Genomic DNA, 16,191 nt, shown 5'->3' with positions numbered 1-16,191 from the left:
GATTTTAATTACTGTATATACTCGAGTGTAAGCCTAGTTTTTCAGCACATTTTTTTTGTGCTGAAAAAGCCCCCCTCGGTTTATATTCGAGTCAGGCAAGGCTTAAAAAAAACCCCTCCATACTCACCTCCCAGCCGGCATCTGTGTCTCCGGTGGTGGTGCGGCAGGCTGCTTGAATTCTCTCCGCTGTCATCCCCCGCCGTCCTCTTTGCTCGGCTCTGTCATCCCCAGCCGACAGCGCTGTGTAAGTAAGAGCTGTGATTGGATCAAGCTCCAGCCAATCACAGCCGGTGCTTGATCATTCACAGCCAATCAAACTGCTTTAGAATTCTCCCCGCTGTCATCTCCCTGCTCGGCTTCCAAATCCCCTGCCGTCAGTGCTGTGTAAGTAAGCACAGTGATTGAATCGAGCGCCAGCTGTGATTGGCTGGTGCTCAATCCAATCACAGCGCTTACTTACACAGCACTGACAGAGCCAAGCAGAGAGGATGGCAGGGGATGACAGCGGGGAGAATTCAAGCAGCTTGTCGCACAGACACAGACACCGGCTGGGAGGTGAGTATGGAGGTTTTTTTTTTAATCTAGTATATACTCGAGTATAGCTCGGCTTATACTCGAGTCAATAAGTTTTCCCAGTTTTTCGTGGGGAAACTTATTGTCTCGGCTTATACTCGGGTCGGCTAATACTCGATTATATACGGTAATCAAGAGGAAACCAAATTTGACCAATTAAAGTCAATGGTTCTATTTTGGGTTCCATTAGAATAACATTTTTTGGTAGTTCAGATGGATCCCCGGAAGAGTAAAGCACAATTCAGTCTGAATCTAAGGAAACATTGTACTTGTCCCAATTAATAGGCTGCTGTTAGGTCAGTAAAAAATGTGATCAGCGCCTTAGCAATGTGGCCTAGCCCCCAAATATGATCTCGTTGGTTTTCTATTCTCTTATGTAATCATATATTGCAAGAAAAATATGGTATGAAGCACATATCAAAGCAGTAATATGATGAAACTGGCAGTGAGGACTGGAGCAAATGGTATGGAACTAAAGTAACAACCAGAAAAATGCTGTTCCAATTGCTAGCTCTCCCTTTGTCTATCCTTAATCTCTCCCTGACACTCTTACTCAACACTAGACCTCACTGTCCCTAAGTGGCCCTGAACTGTCCCTACTAGTATCCCCTGAGAACAAGAGGACACTAGAACAAAGACAAGAGGTTAACAAGCAAAGCAGCAATATAAACCAAGGCAAAAAGAAACAAACAAGTAATGATATGACAAACCACAGACTAGGAAACACAGACTAAACTAAAACGAACCAATAGACAAGTCACACTGACTGGACAAACAAGACTAGACCAGAACAAGGTACATAGAACTAGAGCAAGGAATACTGGATTAAAGATACGTTGTCACAGCTATCAACCGCAAACAAACTGCAAAAGCCAGAAATACTTAAGGGGAGGCTAGCCAATGAGGAACTCCACCCTAATGAGGTTTTAGGCTGAGCAAAGGAGTCCTCTGATCCTCCTCTAACAGGTCATCTGAGCGAGCAATTGCATAGCAACTGTCCCAACAACAAACTTGGAAATTAAGAGATAACAATGTGGCAGGTGAACTCCTGCTGATCGTAACGGTGTATCCTGATGAAGGGCTACTTCAAATAACTGTAAACCAGTCACTGCATTGTAAGATCGGCATTTGACCAATCTTTAATAATAATCATCTTTATTTGTATAGCGCCAACATATTCCACAGCGCTTACATAGACGGGGAATACAGAAAGACAAAAGTACAAAAATTACAGAACCACAGTTACAATAGTGATCAGTTGATGGAAACAATAGGGGTGAGGGTCCTGCTCCAAACGAGCTTACATACTACAAGTAATGGAGTGATACAGAAGGTAAAGGGCTGGAGATGGTGCACAGTATGGTGAGGTGGAGAGTGAGCGATGTTATACACATAAACAATGGTCAGACATTTAGCTGTATGATGGCAGAAACGGTGTGACTGCAGGAGCGGTTTATGATGGCTAGCAGGGATTGCAGTCAGTAGGTCGGGGAGCATGTTATCAAGCAGCGTACAGAGGAGTTTGTTTAGGGAATGCGGTATGCCTCCCTGAAGAGGTGCGTTTTTAGAGCACGCCTGAAGTTCTGCGAGTCCTGGATTGCCCGGGTATCCTTTGGTAGTGCGTTCCAGAGGACCGGAGCTGCTCTGGAGAAGTCTTGGAGGCGGGAGTGAGAAGTTCGAATTAGAGGGGCGCGCAGTAGAGATGAGCGAGCACCAAAATGCTCGGGTGCCGTTACTCGGGACGAAATTATCGCAATGCTCGAGGGTTCGTTTCGAGTAACGAACACCATTGAAGTCAATGGGCGACCCGAGCATTTTTGTATATCGCCGATGATCGCTAAGGTTTACATTTGTGAAAATCTGGGCAATTCAAGAAAGTGATGGGAACGACACAGCAACGGATAGGGCAGGCGAGGGGCTACATGTTGGGCTGCATCTCAAGTTCCCAGGTCCCACTATTAAGCCACAATAGCGGCAAGAGTGCCCCCCCCCCTCCCAACAACTTTTACTTCTGAAAAGCCCTCATTAGCAATGCATACCTTAGCTAAGCACCACACTACCTCCAACAAAGCACAATCACTGCCTGCATGACACTCCGCTGCCACTTCTCCTGGGTTACATGCTGCCCAACCACCCCGCACGACCCAGTGTCCACAGCGCACACCAAAGTGTCCCTGCGCAGCCTTCAGCTGCACTCATGCCACACCACCCTCATGTCTATTTATAAGTGCGTCTGCCATGTGGAGGAGAGTGCCCCCCCCCCTCCCAACAACTTTTACTTCTGAAAAGCCCTCATTAGCAATGCATACCTTAGCTAAGCACCACACTACCTCCAACAAAGCACAATCACTGCCTGCATGACACTCCGCTGCCACTTCTCCTGGGTTACATGCTGCCCAACCACCCCGCACGACCCAGTGTCCACAGCACACACCAAAGTGTCCCTGCGCAGCCTTCAGCTGCACTCATGCCACACCACCCTCATGTCTATTTATAAGTGCGTCTGCCATGTGGAGGAACCGCAGGCACACACTGCAGAGGGTTGGCACGGCTAGGCAGCGACCCTCTTTGAAAGGGGCGGGACGATAGCCCACAATGCTGTACAGAAGCCATGAGAAATATAATCCTGTGCCACCGCCATCAGGAGCTGCACACGTGGGCATAGCAATGGGGAACCTATGTGCCACACACTATTCATTCTGTCAAGGTGTCTGCATGCCCCAGTCAGACCGCGGTTTTTTATAAATAGTCACAGGCAGGTACAACTCCGCAATGGGAATTCCGTGTGCACCCACAGCATGGGTGGCTCTCTGGAACCCACCGGCTGTACATAAATGTATCCCATTGCAGTGCCCATCACAGCTGAGGTAACGTCCGATTAAATGCAGGTGGGCTTCGGCCCACTCTGCATGCCCCAGTCAGACTGGGGTTCTTTAAAAGTGGACACATGCAGTTACAACTCCCTGTGGACCCACAGCATGGGTGGGTGCCAGGAAGCCACCGACGGTACATAAATATATCCCATTGCATTGCCCATCACAGCTGATGTAACGTCAGCTTTAATGCAGGTGGGCAAAAAATTAATTGGATTACACTGTAGGCGAGGGCCCCAAAAAATTGGTGTACCAACAGTACTAATGTACGTCAGAAAAATTGCCCATGCCCAACCAAGAGGGCAGGTGAAACCCATTAATCGCTTTGGTTAATGTGGCTTAATTGGTAACTAGGCCTGGAGGCAGCCCAGTTAAAATAAAAATTGGTTCAGGTGAAAGTTTCAACGCTTTAATGAGCATTGAAACGTATAAACATTGTTTACAAAAATTATATGACTGAGCCTTGTGGGCCTAAGAAAAATTGCCCATTCGGCATGATTACGTGAGGTTTCAGGAGGAGGAGCAGGAGGAGGAGGATGAATAGAATACACAGATTGATGAAGCAAAAAGGTCCCCGTTTTTGATGGTGATAGAGAACGATGCTTCCATCCGCGGGTGCAGCCTACGTATTGCTTAGGTATCGCTGCTGTCTGCTGGTGGAGAAGAGAAGTCTGGGGAAATCCAGGCTTTGTTCATCTTGATGAGTGTAAGCCTGTCGGCACTGTCGGTTGACGGCCGGGTACGCTTATCCGTGATGATCCCCCCAGCCGCACTAAACACCCTCTCTGACAAGACGCTAGCCGCAGGACAAGCAAGCACCTCCAGGGCATACAGCGCGAGTTCAGGCCACATGTCCAGCTTTGACACCCAGTAGTTGTAGGGGGCAGAGGCGTCACCAAGGACGGTCGTGCGATCGGCTACGTACTCCCTCACCATCCTTTTACAGTGCTCCCGCCAACTCAGCCTTGACTGGGGAGCGGTGACACAGTCTTGCTGGGGAGCCATAAAGCTGGCAAAGGCCTTGGAGAATGTTCCCCTGCCTGTGCTGTACATGCTGCCTGATCTCTGCGCCTCCCCTGCTACCTGGCCCTCGGAACTGCACCTTCTGCCACTAGCGCTGTCGGATGGGAATGTTACCATCAGTTTGTCCGCCAGGGTCCTGTGGTATAGCATCACTCTCGATCCCCTTTCCTCTTCGGGTATGAGAGTGGAAAGGTTCTCCTTATACCGTGGGTCGAGTAGTGTGTACACCCAGTAATCCGTAGTGGCCAGAATGCATGTAACGCGAGGGTCTCGAGAAAGGCATCCTAACATGAAGTCAGCCATGTGTGCCAGGGTACCTGTACGCAACACATGGCTGTCCTCACTAGGAAGATCACTTTCAGGATCCTCCTCCACCGGCCATACACGCTGAAAGGATGACAGGCAAGCAGCATGGGTACCCTCAGAAGTGGGCCAAGCTGTCTCTTCCCCCTCCTCCTCATGCTCCTCCCCCTCCTCCTCAATGCGCTGAGATATAGACATGAGGGTGCTCTGACTATCCAGCAACATACTGTCTTCCCCCGCCTCCGTTTCCAAGCGCAAAGCGTCTGCCTTTATGCTTTGCAGGGAACTTCTCAAGAGGCATAGCAGAGGAATGGTGACGCTAATGATTGCAGCATCCCCGCTCACCATCTGGGTAGACTCCTCAAAGTTTCCAAGGACCTGGCAGATGGCTGCCAACCAGGCCCACTCTTCTGTAAAGAATTGAGGAGGCTGACTCCCACTACGCCGCCCATGTTGGAGTTGGTATTCCACTATAGCTCTACGCTGCTCATAGAGTCTGGCCAACATGTGGAGCGTAGAGTTCCACCGTGTGGGCACGTCGCACAGCAGTCGGTGCACTGGCAGATTAAACCGATGTTGCAGGGTCCGCAGGGTGGCAGCGTCCGTCTTGGACTTGCGGAAATGTGTGCTGACCCGGCGCACATTTCCGAGCAGGTATGACAAGTGTGGGTAGCTTTTCAGAAAGCGCTGAACCACCAAATTAAAGACATGGGCCAGGCATGGCACGTGCGTGAGGCTGCCGAGCTGCAGAGCCGCCACCAGCTTACGGCCGTTGTCACACACGACCATGCCCGGTTGGAGGCTTAGCGGCGAAAGCCAGCGGTCGGTCTGCTCTGTCAGACCCTGCAGCAGTTCGTGGGCCGTGTGCCTCTTCTCTCCTAAGCTGAGTAGTTTCAGCACGGCCTGCTGACGCTTGCCCACCGCTGTGCTGCCAAGCCGCGCGACACCGACTGCTGGCGACGTGCTGCTGCTGCTGACACATCTTGATTGCGAGACAGAGGTTGCATTGGAGGAGGAGGAGGAGGAGGAGGGTGGTTTAGTGGAGGAAGCATACACCGCCGCAGATACCAGCACCGAGCTGGGGCCCGCAATTCTGGGGGTGGGTAGGACGTGAGCGGTCCCAGGCTCTGACTCTGTCCCAGTCTCCACTAAATTCACCCAATGTGCCGTCAGGGAAATATAGTGGCCCTGCCCGCCTGTGCTTGTCCACGTGTCTGTTGTTAAGTGGACTTTGGCAGTAACCGCGTTGGTGAGGGCGCGTACAATGTTGCGGGAGACGTGGTCGTGCAGGGCTGGGACGGCACATCGGGAAAAGTAGTGGCGACTGGGAACCGAGTAGCGCGGGGCCGCCGCCGCCATCATGCTTTTAAAAGACTCCGTTTCCACAAGCCTATACGGCAGCATCTCCAGGCTGATCAATTTGGCTATGTGCACGTTTAACGCTTGAGCGTGCGGGTGCGTGGCGGCGTACTTGCGCTTGCGCTCAAACAGTTGCGCTAGCGACGTCTGGACGCTGCGCTGAGAGACATTGCTGGATGGGGCCGAGGACAGCGGAGGTGAGGGTGTGGGTGCAGGCCGGTAGGCACTCGTGCCTGTGTCCTCAGATGGGGGTTGGATCTCAGTGTCAGGTTGGGGCACAGGGGGAGAGGCAGTGGTGCAAACTGGAGGCGGTGAACGGCCTTTGTCCCACCTTGTGGGGTGCTTGGCCATCATATGCCTGCGCATGCTGGTGGTGGTGGCTCCCCAGCTGATCTTGGCGCGACAAAGGTTGCACACCACTGTTCGTCGGTCGTCAGGCGTCTCTGTGAAAAACTGCCACACCTTAGAGCACCTTGGCCTCTGCAGGGTGGCATGGCGCGAGGGGGCGCTTTGGGAAACAGTTGGTGGATTATTCGGTCTGGCCCTGCCTCTACCCCTGGCCACCGCACTGGCTCGGCCTGTGCCCACACCCTGACTTGGGCCTCCGCGTCCTCGCCCGCGTCCACGTCCTCTAGGCCTACCCCTACCCCTCAGCATGCTGTATTACCAGTAGTGCAGAAACAGAACGCTGTAATTAAATGTGCCGCTTATTGGCCTGTGGTTGGAGGCTGACTTCGCTTACGGAACGCACAGCAGAGGCAGGAAAGAATTTTGCGCAAGCCTAGTGTAACACTTAGCTGGCTGCGTATGAATTAGGACAACTACCCCCAGCAGAGACCCAGTACACTTGTGGACAGGAATACATGCGGTGATGTAAGAGGCAACACAGAGGCAGGAAAGAATTTTGCGCAAGCCTGCTGTAACACTTAGCTGGCTGCGTATGAATTAGGACAACTACCCCTAGCAGAGACCCAGTACACTTGTGGACAGGAATACAGCGGTGATGTAAGACGCAACACAGAGGCAGGAAAGAATTTTGCGCAAGCCTACTGTAACACTTAGCTGGCTGCGTATGAATTAGGAGAACTACCCCCAGCAGAGACCCAGTACACTTGTGGACAGGAATACAGCAGTGATGTAAGAGGCAACACAGAGGCAGGAAAGAATTTAGCACAAGCCTGCTGTAACACTTAGCTGGCTGCGTATGAATTAGGACAACTACCCCCAGCAGAGACCCAGTACACTTGTGGACAGGAATACAGCGGTGATGTAAGACGCAACACAGAGGCAGGAAAGAATTTTGCGCAAGCCTGCTGTAACACTTAGCTGGCTGCATATGAATTAGGAGAACTACCCCCAGCAGAGACCCAGTACACTTGTGGACAGGAATACAGCGGTGATGTAAGAGGCAACACAGAGGCAGGAAAGAATTTTGTGCAAGCCTGCTGTAACACTTAGCTGGCTGCGTATGAATTAGGACAACTACCCCCAGCAGAGACCCAGTACACTGAGGACGGTCACAGGCAGCCCAAATAGATTTTTTTTCCCAAATGTTTTTGGAAAGGCCGACTGCCTATATACACTAAATATGTCTTCTGTCCCTGCCTCACCACTACTGGCCCTGGACAATGTAAAATTACTGCAGGACGCAATGCTCTGCACGGCCGATATACAAAAAAAAAAAAAAGTGCAACACTGCAAAAAGCAGCCTCCACACTACTGCACACGGTTAGATGTGGCCCTAAGAAGGACCGTTGGGGTTCTTGAAGCCTAAAATCACTCCTAACGCTCTCCCTATAGCAGCTCCGGCACCAGCAGCACTTTCCCTGATCTCTGTCAGAATGCATCTGTGGCGAGCCGCGGGAGGGGCCAATTTAGGGCTTGAATGTCGCAGGGGGAAGTTGTAATGCCTTCCCTGTCTTTCTATTGGCCAGGAAAGCGCGCTAACGTCTCAGAGATGAAAGTGAAAGTAACTCGAACATCGCGTGGTACTCGCCTCGAGTAACGAGCATCTCGAACACGCTAATACTCGAACGAGTATCAAGCTCGGACGAGTACGTTCGCTCATCTCTAGTGCGCAGTCTAGTTTCATAAGGAGGAGAGCCCGGGCTGGGTGATGAATTGAGTTGAGGGAGGCAATATAGGGGGGCGCTGCGCTGTGGAGGGCTTTGTGGATGAAGGTAGTAAATTTAAATTGATTTCTGTATTTAACGGGCAGCCAGTGCAGTGACCGGCACAGGGCAGAGGTGTCCGAGTAGCGGCTGCAATCTTTACATCTAGCGTCAAGATAGAAAATTGGATTTAAGCTTACAATTATCAAGCCTAAGCACTTTTAAAGCATCTGTAGTGAGTTAATGCATTGCTGACACAACATGTCTTCCTTTGATGTGTTAAGCACACTCATGTTAGTTCTGTAAAAGTCTATTGGAAAGCACATTGGTAAGGCATCACCGTCCGATCACGGTTTAGGTACTCTGATATCAATTGTTTAGTTTACAAAGACCTGTCAAAATGTTCATCTGAAGTGCATATTTTATGCATCACGAGGACATAGAAAGTGCATCCAGAACACATATAAGGTCAGTTTTGAGAAAAACAGACTTTTTATGGAATATCCTTTGGAATGTCACTTTTTTAGAGAATGGAGGTCTCTGAAGTTCATTGACGAAACCTTTTATGTAACTCCACCTACTCTGATGGTTTCAGAATTCCCAAACAGGTGAATGGAGAGTCATATTTCTACTTGTTCTCTGCTTCAATGTAGAACTGGGGTTATGCCCCTTTCAGCCCAGCCGATTATCATTTGAATGAGCGTACAAGCAAGTGACATTAGCAATCATTAGTATTATTATTCAGATACATATAATTCCATTGATGTAGCAGATCTCTGTTTTTACACAAAGTAATGCACAGATGACTTTTATTAGCTTCTAAATCACAGAAAAACTGCATTTTAATATTTAAAAAAATCACTTACTTACTGGTACACTGATACAAAATACAAGGCCGTTGTAGAACCACATCCCTCAGCATGCATACGGGTAGATTGCTATATGGGGAAGTATTGCACAAGTGCAATATACTGATAAACAACCACTCGCTTACCTGCCACCTATTGGGGGTTGCTGCTTCGTATCATACTTGTACATAGATAAGGCATACAAAGGGTGTCAGTCCCACTGATACTTGTAGTGCACCATACAGGCTTACAGCCTATTAATGGTGCCACATACGATTTAGCCTGGTGGCTTGCCCTGCACCTCAGTAGTGAATCAAACTAGCTTTGACACCGTGGGCTCTCCAGCATCTAAGGCCAGACTGCTTGCTGCAAAAATAATAATAAATATAAGGTATTGGTAAATAGTTTGGTCAAAATACACAAGCTTGCAACCCACATCTTTATCTTGTATGTCAAGTTCCTACGCTAACATTACAAACACAAAAGAAAAGGGACATATCCGTTCTAAAAACTACAGAGGACGGCCATACTTACTGCTATACTAATACAAAATACAGGGGCAGGTGTAGATACCAAACAGTTTGGCTTTAGATGCTGAGGGATGTGGTGTCTACACCAGCCTTGTACAGTATTTTTTATCAGTATACTAGTAAGTATAGCCACCTTCTGTACTTTTTTTTTATTTTTTGTAAAGCTCCATTTACATACAATTGTCGTTTGATCGAATTATCAACTTTTTATTTTACATATTACGAATTAACAACTATGCTGCATAAATGTTGGATGATGAGCTGATCGGTGATCGCTCAGTACTGAACGGTCGCTATTGTGCTATACTCCTGCCCCCTCTCCACCCCTTACCAGCTGCCAGCAATGGAAGGAAGCGGAAACTTAGCAAAGCTAGTGTGCTAATCTTCTGCTCTCTCGCTTTGCCAGCAGCCAGCAAGGGGCGGAGAGGGCGAGAGAAGGGGGAGGGAGTTTAGCAGAGATGCTACCAAACTACCTCCCTTTTCCTGCAGCTCTAATAGGTTCCCATAGAAGTCTATGGGAACGGCCACTGTATTCTAGCCAGAAGATAGATCCAGACCTATCTTTTCCGGCCGGTGTAAAAGAAGCCATGCCGGAATGCACTCCATATGTGCTATCTTTTCTGGCCGCCGATTTTGCGCAACAGAAAATCACCCATCTGAATGGATGCATTGGTGTCCAATGCATCAGATGGTTGCGATTTTCGGACAGTGTTTTATAAAACGCTCGTGTGAGGGGAGTCTCACTTTTGTTCCTAATCATCGGCCCATGTACAAAGCCTTACAGAATGTCATTTAAATATACCATATAAGTACTGTCCCTCTATCAGCTTCTCCTCAATAGAAAGAGGGATGACATAAAAATGTGTAATGAAAACAAAGATGCCAGGCGCACCTTGAGGCCAATGGGGTCGCCTCTGATGCAGTGCTACAACTCACAAGATTCATTCTCACACACAATTATTTCTCCTTTGGCAAAGAGAAATTCCTGCAACTCACAGGGACTGCCATGGGCAGTAAAATGGCACCGCAATATGCCAACCTTTTTATGGCAAAACTGGAGAGTGACTTTCTGGCCTCTTGCCCCAGCAAACCATTGGCCTACTTCCGCTACATTGATGACATCATGATCATCTGGACCAACACCGAACAAGAATTAATAAAATTCCATGAAAGATTCAATGCATTCCACCCCACCATAAACCTGACATTAAACTACTCGCATACAGAAATCAACTTTTTGGACACCACCATAAAGATTTCAAATAACTCAATACAGACATCCCTGTACCGAAAACCGATTGATCGGCCCACATACCTCAGATGGGACAGTTTCCATCCTAAACACATCAAAAAGTCCATTGTCTACAGCCAGGCCATCAGATACAACCGGATCTGCTCCAACCCAACGGACAGAGAGGAACATTTGTACCATCTTAAAAGAACATTTATAAATCAGGGCTACCATCCCACCTCAATTGATGACCAAATCACCAGAGCCACCAGGATACCCAGAAGTCAACTACTCCAATACAAGGAGAAGGAAAGAAACAATCGTGTGCCTCTAGTAGTGACCTACAATCCGCAACTAGAGGTACTAAGGAAAACCGCAAGAAAACTCCACCATACCCTGCACAAGGATGACCGTCTGAAAACCATATTCCCGGACCCTCCGCTTCTGTGTTACAGGCAACCTCCTAACTTGAGGAACTTTATAATCAGGAGTGCATTACCCTCTGACACACAAAAAGGAACTTATCCCTGTAATGTAAGGAGCTGTAAGACCTGCTCACATGTACTGACTGCGGACAGGATACGGATCCCCAACACACAGCAGGACTATAAGATCCAGGGGACATTCACATGTTCCTCGTCTAATGTTGTGTACCTGATCATGTGCAGTAAATGTCCTGCTGGGGGTCTTTATGTTGGAGAAACAGGACAGAAACTGAAAGCCAGAATGAGATCTCATCGCCACACGATTGAACACAGAAGAAGAGAATTACCTGTGGCCGAACACTTCTCTAACCATGGACATGACATAGGAGATATGAGAGTTTTGATATTGAAGGGTGGTTTCAAGTCACAAAACCACAGAAGAATTTGGGAGTATAAATTGATAACAACCTTTGACACGCTGAATACTGGGTTAAATTATTCCCCAGGATTTATGCGTGAATGGGAAGTGTGAGACATTTATTATACAGATAAGACCCCCATCAACAGTAATTCAGGGACCATAAACTTTCACTCCCTTATCAGTATTTAGCTAAAAATGTTTGTGTATCTCTTATAACAATTCGAGCCTGTTGACCTTTCCCCCCCCCTCCAACAGTAATTTAGGGACCATAAAACTTTCACTCCGCTATCAGTGCCTAGACAAAAAAAGTTTGTTTTCTGGTTTGCAGAATTCCTTTTAAGTGCGAACCAATCACATCCATATCTGTGCCTTGTCATAAGTATGTATGTTATAAGTGTGTATAAATATGCATGCCTCTTCAGATCCAATCCATTTAAGCCGGAAGAAGTACCCTGCGTTGGTACGAAAGCTCGCTATTATTACATCATGTATTTTTGTTAGCCATTAAAAGGTATCATATCTACAAGATTACGTCGTTTCTCTTACTGAGAACAATCACATAAAAATGTGTCATACAGTTTGTCAGTGCATTGTGGTTAATTCTCTTTCAGTTTGTCAGTGCAGCTTGGATTTGGAAGTGAATTTTAGTTAAATAAAATATGTTCTCCACTGACACCTATGAAAGAAGCTGGAGCAGTACATGACACAAGATAACCCTGTATGCTTCCTGTGAAGATTATTAAGAAAATGTATCCAATCAAAGCGTTGCAGGGTCAATCAGACACATAATATTGTTTTGTTTCTTTTTACAAGATGATGATTTAGTCCTAGAAGTGCCTCCAGTAGGCTTACTACCCCCAATACATGGAAAGAAGGGACCTGGAAATCAAAGCAGTATGGCAAATCTAAAGGCATCCAATACCAGCAATAATGCCAGTGCAATAAACTCACAAGTTTTGCCAACTGGTATCATAAGAGGATCTCTTCCTGAAGAACTGAAAGGTAAGAAAATCTTGTTATGGTCTGGGGTCTTGCAAGAATGAATGCATTGTACACTGTGTTGTAAGTTCTCTCATGTATGTGAGGCTGCATTCACATCTGCGTCGGTGGTTCTGTTTTCCTGCTCCGTCTTATGACAGAACTTAACCCTTTCTAATCCACTGTCTGACCTCTGAAGACATTATGATTTAAGGCTGTATAGCTCCGATGTTGGAAGATGCCCGTCGGGGTTCTCTTACTGTAAATTGCCAGCCGCCTGCTGTTGGAGACTATCCAACGTGTCACCTCATGCAGTACTGGCTTTAGCCAGCAGATAGCACCGTTGCATAACAGCAGAAAAAGAGTAAGCCCCCTAGGAAAACCAGGATACAAATTGGATTGGAAAGAGTTAACAGCGCTGAATCCCATTGACTATAAAGGGGTCCGTTTGGTTTCCGATCAACTGCCCAGCATTTTACTAGATATGTTCTCCTTAAGGAGAGCACCCAGAAGGTGTGTGGAGACACCCAGGAGGTGGGTGGGTCACAAGGGGCATCATCTCTTCCCAAGGAGAGCACCCAAAAGGCTTGTGGAGACACCTATGAGTTGAGTGAAGAGACTTATAATGCCATGCATATTACCCATGCATGCTCCTCTAGGTAATATATGCAAATAAGGCCTCGTTCACACGGGCTACAAAATTTTGCTACAAAATCATTGATATGTTTTGTAGCCTGAAAGAACCCATTGGAAACCACGAGCTTCACATACATGCGTTTTGTAGCGTGATTTTGTTGCCCATGTGAAGGAGGCCTAAGGAAGATGGAACAATATCTTTGCAATGCCACCTATTGGATAGCAGCATTCCTTTAAATCAATGTACAACTCTTTAAAACAATGATTAGGAATAGGAAACCAAGCCAGAAAACCAAACACAGACAGCTGTTTTGGGGTGTTTCCACCTAATCAGTGTGCAGTAGGTTTCTGGATTGGCTGGTGAGAGGCCTGTGAAGTGGTTTGGGAGGGTTGTCATCTCTCCTTAAGGAGAGCACCCAGAAGGTGTGTGGAGACACCAAGGATGTTATTGGGTCAGGAAGAGCATCGTTTTTCCCCAAGAAGAGCACCTAGAAGGGGTGTGGAGAACCCTAGGAGGTGAGTGAGGAGACTTATAAGGCCATGCATGCTCCTCTGGATAATGTATTCAAATAAGGCAGATGGAACAATACCTCTGTAGCGCCACCTATTTGATGGCAGCATTCCTTCAAATCAATGTACGACTTTTGGCCTCTCACCAGCCATGCCAGAAACCTACTTCACACTGATGAGAGGGAAGCACTCTTAACCCCTTCCCGCCCAATGACATAAGGGTTCGTCATGGGAGCGGGGTACTTCCCGCAAAATGACGTACCCTTACGTCATGGGGATAGCACGAGATCATAGCAGATCTCGCGCTATCCCGCAGCGGGAGCCGGCTGTCACTAGTAGCCGGCGTCCTGCTGCAACAGCGGGGGACATCGGACATGCGCTCCCCGCTGTTAACCCCTTCCCCGCCGCGATCCAAGTAGATCGTGGCAGGGAAAGGGTTCACAGAGGGAGTGCGCTCCCTCTGTGACTTCAGCCGGCTCTCGCGATAACATCGCAAGAGCCCGGCTGGTTGCTAAGGCAACAGGATGCCAGATGCTAGCATCCTGTATTGCCATAGCCTGTGATCGCTATAGTAAGTGATAAGGCATGGCAGGAGAGAAGTCCTACCATGCCTTATTGTAGCGATCTGCAGTCCTGCAGTGTAAGTCCCTCAGAGGGATGCAGATGGTGTAAAAATAAGAGAAAACTAAAGTACAAAAAATAAAAATGTAAAAAAAAAATGTTAAAAAAACCCTTTTTTTATGCTTTTTCTCATATTGGCATAAAAAAAAATTTTTTAATTAAAAATCCCACATATTTAGTATTAACGCGTCCGTAACGACGCGTACAATACATTGAACATGCTTATTATCCTGCACAGTAAAAAGCGTTGAAAAAAATGCTAAAAAACTGAGGCAAAATGCTAATTTTTAGCATTTTGCCTCCCAAAAAACACAATAAAAGTGATCAAAAAACGTGTGTACCCCAGAATGGTACCAATAAAAACTACAGCTCGTCTCGCAAAAAATAAGCTGTCAGAGAGCTCCGTCCATGGAAAAATAAAAAAAGTTACAGGACTTTAAATGCAGTGAGTTTAGAAAAAAACAATTTCCAAAAAAGGGTTTTTATTGTGGAAAAGTGGAAAAACCTAAAAAAAATATAAGAATTTTGGTATCGTTATAACCGTACCGACCTGCAGAAAAAAATGTAGTGTGTCATTTATGCTGTATAATTAAACACTTTAAAAAAAAATCTATGGCAGAATTGATGCATTTTCTCTCCCTACGATCATAAAAAAAAATAATAAACGTTTTACAATGTAGTCAATGTAACCAAAAATGCTACCAATAAAAACTACAGTTCGCCACGGAAGAAACAAGCCCTTATACAGCCGCGTTGACGGAAAAAGTTATGGCTTTTGAGATGAATGGAGATGAAAAAATACCAAAAATCGTTTGGTCCTCAACGCCAAAATAGGCCATGTCCTTAAGGGGTTAAACAGCTGTCTGCACATGGTTTTCTGGCATGGTTTCGCATTCCCAATCATTGTTTTTTAAAGACTTGTTTAGAGTCATACATTGATTTAAAGGAATGATGCCATCTAGAGATGAGCGAACGTACTCGGTAAGGCCGATTTCGCAATCGAGCACCGCGATTTTCTAGTACTTCACTACTTGGGTGAAAAGTACTCGGGGCGCTGTGGGGCGTGGCGTGGTGGAGCAGGGGGTAGCAGCACGGAACAGGGGGGAGCTCTCTCTCTCCCTCTCCCCCCCCCCCCCCACTCCCCTCTGCAACCCCTCGCTCACCCACAGCGCCGCTGAGTACTTTTCACCCGAGTAGTGAAGTACTCGAAAATCACGGTGCTCGATTGCGAAATCGGCCTTACCGAGTACGTTCACTCATCTCTACTGCCATCCGATAGGTGGCGCTGCAGAGGTATTGTTTCATCTTTCTTATTTGCATATATATAGCACAGACCTATTCTGCAGCCCTACATCACAGAGTTTTGTCCCCATTGGGGCTCCCAATCTAAAGTCATCTTTTAACCTTAACCTTAATGACCCTTTTTTCCCATTTTCGTTTTCTTTCCCCCTCTTTTTAAAAAATCGTAACTCCTTTATTTATCCATTGACATAGCTGTATGAGCGCTTGTTTTTTGCGGGATGTGTTGTATTCTTTAATGGTACCATTCAATATACCATATAATGTACTGAAAAATTCTAAGTGGAGTAAAATTGAAAAAAAAAACAGAGTTCAGGAGATTTAAATGCTGGTGTCAGAATTGACAGCGGCATTTAAAAGGTTAATAATGCCGATCCGCCATGCAGCTGATTGCAGCTATTGCCAGTGGGTGTCAGCAATAATAAACAGATGGTGCCTGTGCTGTATTAA

At 47.0% G+C, this 16,191-nt stretch overlaps 1 protein-coding gene across 3 annotated transcripts in view; it reads left to right on the top strand.

Annotated features, from left to right (window-relative positions):
- KIAA2012 (KIAA2012 ortholog) overlaps positions 1–16,191 on the top strand; it is a 159,486-nt gene that overhangs the window by 74,066 nt on the left and 69,229 nt on the right. For all 3 annotated transcript variants that reach the window (XM_066575419.1, XM_066575418.1, XM_066575417.1), the window contains exon 10: positions 12,511–12,699. In XM_066575419.1, coding sequence (XP_066431516.1) covers positions 12,511–12,699 — 189 coding nt within the window. The remainder of the gene's footprint in view (positions 1–12,510; positions 12,700–16,191) is intronic.

Source organism: Eleutherodactylus coqui, chromosome 8 (genome assembly GCF_035609145.1).
Source record: "Eleutherodactylus coqui strain aEleCoq1 chromosome 8, aEleCoq1.hap1, whole genome shotgun sequence".
NCBI lineage: Eukaryota > Metazoa > Chordata > Amphibia > Anura > Eleutherodactylidae > Eleutherodactylus > Eleutherodactylus coqui.
The sequence above is the reverse complement of the archived record's forward strand: the minus strand, read 5'-3'. Positions and strand labels throughout refer to the sequence as shown.